General features: G+C 37.8%; 1 protein-coding gene across 1 annotated transcript; it reads left to right on the top strand.

Annotated features, from left to right (window-relative positions):
• The first annotated feature begins 943 nt into the window (after positions 1-943).
• Positions 944-3,154, top strand: LOC132172963 (thaumatin-like protein 1). Its single transcript, XM_059584531.2, has 2 exons — positions 944-1,805; positions 2,034-3,154. Exons 1-2 carry the CDS (start codon positions 1,051-1,053, stop codon positions 2,161-2,163), a joined length of 885 nt encoding a protein of 294 aa, XP_059440514.2. The 5' UTR covers positions 944-1,050; the 3' UTR covers positions 2,164-3,154.
• Positions 3,155-6,000: the final 2,846 nt, after the last annotated feature.

Raw genomic sequence — 6,000 nt, 5'->3', positions numbered from 1 at the left:
AAGTTCATAAAAAACATTAAGGAGAAACTTCACTTTAGACCCCTGAACTATTACACATTTTGAAAAGACCTTTTCAAAATTCAAAAACTCTCAATTTACACCCCTAAACTTTCAATTTCAATCAATTTATCTCTTCCGTTAGTTTTAACCGTTAACTTCTAATGGAAATGCCTAAAAAAACCAAATTGACCTTCGATTTTTGTTTTTAACAAAAAAGGAAATTAAGGGTAAATTTGGAATTTTATAAAAAAATCAAGGATATATTTTATAACTTTTAACGTTTAAAATCTTATGGAATGAATAAATTGATTGAAATTGAAAGTTTAAGAGTGTAAATTAAAAAATTATAAATTTTAATGGTCTTTTCAAAACGCACGATAGTTCAAAGATTTAAAATGAACTTTTTCCAAACACATCACTTACGAATAAAAGTTAAAGCTAATGAATTGCATGGGTCATTTATGTATATGAACCCTACAAAATACTCAAAATTCATACGTGCATATATATTCACAACAGTCTTTTCCAATACACACTTTGACTTGCCCCCAATAAATTGGTATCCTTGGTTACTCCGTACCATCATGCTAAGGAGTAAAATCGAGACCATTTTAACCTAATTAACAAATTAGCAATAACGTGAGATGATTTATAACACATTAACACCTGAAACTCCAAGATGTTGTCACTACTCTGATCAGAATTGCAAAATCCAGACACTGGGGAATCTCAAGGTCACCCTTTCACTGGCACTGCCATTTTTATAATGAATATTTATAGATTGGCCCTATGTGCCAGAGCATCTTTTCCATATCAGTAAGTAAGCTTCTTCACTCCTCGCTGCCGACCTATATTGCTTTGGCTGCGACCCTGCATGTGGCAACGTGGGCCATATATACCGAAATATCTGGCCCCACAGCGTCATGACCCACACACCTGCACATGGCCCTCACAATCATAGACTCCGTACGTAGTCTCTATAAAATGCACTTCCAAGCCCTCTACTCAAATCCCTCTTTTTTTCACAAAATACCACCTTAACATTCCCAAATGGCCTCTCTCGTAGTTTCCATCACTCTCCTCTCTCTTTCTCTCCTACATCTCCTCGCAGGAGTCTATTCAGCGACATTCACTATCGTAAACAAGTGCGGCTACACAGTATGGCCAGGCATACTATCCAGCGCCGGGACCGACCAGCTCCCCGCCACCGGCTTCATCCTCCAACCCGGCGAGTCCAACACGCTCGCCGTACCCACCTCCTGGTCTGGCCGCATGTGGGGTAGGACCCTTTGCGCCCAGGACTCAACCGGCGGGTTCTCGTGCGTCACAGGCGACTGCGGCTCGTCCACCATAGAATGCGCCGGTCGCGGAGCGGTGCCACCAGCCACGCTAGCCGAGTTCACTCTAAACGGCGCGAATGGGCTCGACTTCTATGACGTCAGCCTCGTGGACGGTTATAACCTCCCTATGACGGTTACGCCGCAGGGTGGAACCGGAGGCATGTGTAACGCGACGGGGTGCGTGGTGGACTTGAACGGTGCGTGTCCTACGGAGCTTAAAGTTATGAGAGCGGGTGAAGATGAGAGCGTGGCGTGTAAAAGCGCGTGCGAGGCGTTCGGGGACCCGCAATTCTGTTGCAGTGGGGCCTACGCGAGTCCGGCTACGTGCAAGCCCAGCTCATACTCGGAGTTCTTTAAGAGTGCGTGCCCACTCGCTTACAGCTACGCCTACGACGATGGCACTAGCACCTTTACTTGTGCATCCGCGGATTACGTCATCACTTTCTGCCCAAAGCTAGCCAACAGGTATTCATATTAATTTGCTTAAACACTTTTTATTGCGTACAAAAATAAGTAATCTAATTAAATAATTATTAAAAATTTGTAAGTCGAGATGGGCACGTTTTCAATTAAAAAGTTAACAATTAAGCACCGTCCAAGCTTGTCATATTGCAACACGTCAATGATCTGTCACACATTTTAATGCACAAATTCTGACTCTTATTGGTCTGTGGTGGCGGTGGATGTTTGCAGCGTGAAGTCAACGAATGGGCAAACCAATTTCTCAGCCGATCCCTCGGCGGCCACTCGTGACACACCCACAAATCTCATTGGCGCCGTTATGGCGGTGGTGGCTGCTATTTTGGTTGTCTCAAAGCACTAATGGGTCTAACTAGACAGGTGAATTGGGACCGGAATGTTTAGTAATTTGCTGATTAGAAGTGGGATTCACTTATTGGAGGAGGTGGTCGGAGGCTCTTATGGCTAGTAAATTATGGGACATTTAAATTTGAGTCCGATGATCCTATTTTTGTGAAGTTAGCTCAAGATGTGAGGTTTTTTTTCACACTTATAAAGTGATCATCAGTCCCTTTCACAAGGGATGTGGGATAACCCCAACAATTTCTCCCTATTTCTCCCGTAGACTGTTGGGCCGAGACTTGTTAGTAAACTTGGGCTCTGATCTCAACCTCAAAAGCTAGCTCAAGAGGTAAAACTTTTCCTCACACTTATAAATTGACCACCAACCATTTCCACAACCGATGTGAGATAACTCCAACAGTTTTAATTAGACACACTTCCCGAGGAATATGTTATATCTAATAGGCAAGTTTTGGCAGAGAGCGAACTAGGCAGGTTGGTGCATGCAAAGTTGCGGTGGAGTTAAAAAGTGGACGGCCAAGGCTCAGCCTCATTGCAGGAAGGACTGCAATTTTGTTTGATTCTCTTTCCCAACTTGAGGAGGAGCTTTCGGGTGCAAGATGGTGACGGGGGGTCATTCATCCAAAGGAATACAAACATATATATAAAGATCAACGAATGCATCAGCATCGATCCTTATCCCCCCGCCGGCTTTGATTTGGAAAGCCAGAGTTGTAATTAGCACTAGAGTTGGGAAGTTTTGTTCTTCGTTTTGTTAAAAATTTAACTTTATTTCGAGAGGCAAAGATTTAAAGTTCGACGATAACATTGGATTGTGATGTTCTATTGACTAAAACATGTAAAGTTTTGGAGGCTTTGCTTTCTAAAATGCCAAAATAAGTTGACATCTCTCTCTCTCTCTCTTTCTCCCTCCCAAGTGTCTTTTTTCGTTTTTTAGATTCCTTTCATTTTGCTTTTGTCTTTGTTTGATGTCAGTTGCAGGTTTATTTATAAAGTACGGCGTGGGTTTTGCCTCTTTTTTTGGTAGCCATTAGTATATATAGGCCGTGTCCACTTTAGCTACCTTGCCATGCTATTAAATTGATATTTTTTATTAGTTTATTAAAATTTCAGTATTAACCACAAATATCAATTTAATAATAGATTGGAGCAAAAATGCGTCTCTTTTTCTAGATTAATTATGAAGTAGTGCATGAAAGGCCCCTAAATGACAGGAAATGGGTGTAGATAGTGCCCTAAGCTTTTATTGGTAGGCATTCCACAAAAGTGCAATCTGAAAACTAAAAAAGATTGACATGCCTTTTATAAGTCCTACAAGAAATGCACCTCAAAGAACTCTCATTGGTGTAAACATTGGGCTCTAGGAAGGTAAAATATAGTATGTACAATTACAAAGAAAAGAAAGTTCTATTACTTGTTTGGATAACTCCACTACAATAATATAGAAGACAAAAACTGAGTAGATAGCATTGCTCTTTCGACATTTTATGGGATATTAATGGGTTTCTCAATTCTGCTTTACCTCCGCAATTTAGGCTTCTTCTTTTTTTTCATCCATTTCTTATAGTTTCTTGGATTGAGATTTACTACAATTAGACTAAAGCTCAAGAGAGAGAGATTGTGGGGGCCATCTGTCCTGGACACATATATGTCCCAGACAAGTAGTCTATGCATCATAAATTGTTTGGGCAAGTGGGCTCCGCAACCTTCTTTCTATGGGATAGCTGTTTGAAACAGCTTGCGCGCAGAGAACTTGGAATCAATAGCCAATCCACAGTTAGTAGTTTTTATTTTTCTTGAGTCCAATTTTTTTTTTTTTTTTTTTTTTTAAATAAATTGAAGTAGACAGCCTTATTCCATGCAAATAGTTTTCTTATTTTAATCCAAAATTAGGCTACAAAGTTCCGTGATTTGAGTCATATTAATTACCTTTTTTTATGTTTAATAGTCACAAATACATGAAAGGTGATTAATTGCTCATTATTTATTATGGGAGGGAGAACATTATGATGAGAGATGAAACCTAATTTTGATAGGGGCCAAATATATCTCAACCGGAATTGGCTGTTCTCCTTAATTATGATATTAGTCAATATCTAAGAAACCCATTTTTGAGATTTTTTACTTTCGGTGAAACAACATAATTTCCTTTTTTCAATGTTGGTTTTCTTCATAGGACATCATTTTTTGTTTTGTCAACTATTTTTGTGAGAAAATGTTCCAAACCCTTTAACGAAAAGATAATGGAGGGAAGACCTAGCAGGATTATTGGTCTATATTGGATTTCAGCTCATGATCAACCTGTTTCCTTCAAATACACAGATTCTCCATTTGTGATAGTAGCAATCGTCGTCTAACATGCATATATGGTGGTTGATGACAATTATGACAATGACAATGGCTACCATTGTCTGGCCATGTTTTCACCGCTAAAATTGTTTGCAGCCTAAGCGAGCACTTCCATTCACATCAACTTGGTGGATAAGATGGTTCTTAGGCCAAGGCAGGACCATCCAGCATGACAACATTGAGCGGAAGTTATCGGATGCATGGTTAGGATTTAAAGTTCGTGCATCCAATTGTGTATATAAAACGTTGACACATTTAAAAAAAAATTGAAATCATGTATACTGTTAGATTTATTATCTATTTCATTTAAAATTGAGAGGATTATATCTCTTTTCGTTCCCTTGTGGGCACATATAAAAAAATAAAAATTAATGCAACGGTTCAGAATTGATGAAATAATTGAAAGTGCATAACGAGTCCACTTTTTTCTCACTATTCACAAAAAAAAAAAAAAAAAAAAAAAAAGGTACTGTATCTCATGTCTCAATAGCATATCTTGTTGAACCAAAAAAGGGAAAAATCGGTCATTTTCCTAATGGCGATATATTGTGATGTTGAATTCAGTGCTTTAAAAGTGTGTTATTATGTTAACTTTTCTTTTCCTTGTTAAGTTTTGTCATAAAACAATCGCTTTTTTTCTTTAAAAAAAAAAAAAAAAAAAAAATTATCATGCCTAAGAAAAACTTAGTGCACTGGCCAATTTTTTTTTTTAAATAAAAAAATATAAAGAAAAGGAAAAGCTCAGTGCAAGCAAAAAGGTTGAAGAATGCAATGCCAGTTGACGGATAAGGTCATCAATTATGTTGATGACAGAAATTTCCTTTAAATTGGATGAGAGGTTCCTTTAAATTAGTTTGTATAATTGTTTATATTATGTGTCGTCCTTTGAACAGAATGTTTTAAGTCTTAACTCAGTTTGTAAAACTATCATATATCTCTTGTATATGTGGGAAGCACATACTTTTCTAATAATTCTATTAAAAAAATCACATACTTCTCATATGTTAATTAAAAAATTATGTGTTTCTTAAATGTTAAGGACCCATGAAAAATTTATAGACCGTGTTAAAAAAAAATCAACCCAGTATAAAAGAAATTTCTCTCCTTGAGGTCACCGACTTTCCAAGAGCAAATCATATCTCATGGGCTTGTTTGATTGCAAATTAGTGGGCTTAAAAACTCCATATATACATGCTGTCAACTGTCATGTAGAAGCCCAGAATTAGTTTGGTAAAGAATTAATTAAGGTCTTTAATTATGACATAAATTATTCATCAGTAAAAATTTAATAGAAATAGATTGGATGGAAGAAAATTTCTTTTAAGAAAATTTTGTTCATCATCTTGCAACTGCTGGTGCCGGTAAAGTGACCATATATAGGCGAAAGTGGCTTTAACACGTACAGCTAGATACCTTTGCTCATGTCAACGATGGCTATGGCTGAATTCTCAGCTTATCTTGATGCTTTCTTTGTTCATAGTGCATTTCC

Source organism: Corylus avellana, chromosome 1, assembly GCF_965113065.1.
Source record: "Corylus avellana chromosome 1, dhCorAvel1.hap1.2, whole genome shotgun sequence".
NCBI classification, from domain to species: domain Eukaryota; kingdom Viridiplantae; phylum Streptophyta; class Magnoliopsida; order Fagales; family Betulaceae; genus Corylus; species Corylus avellana.
The sequence above is the reverse complement of the archived record's forward strand: the minus strand, read 5'-3'. Positions and strand labels throughout refer to the sequence as shown.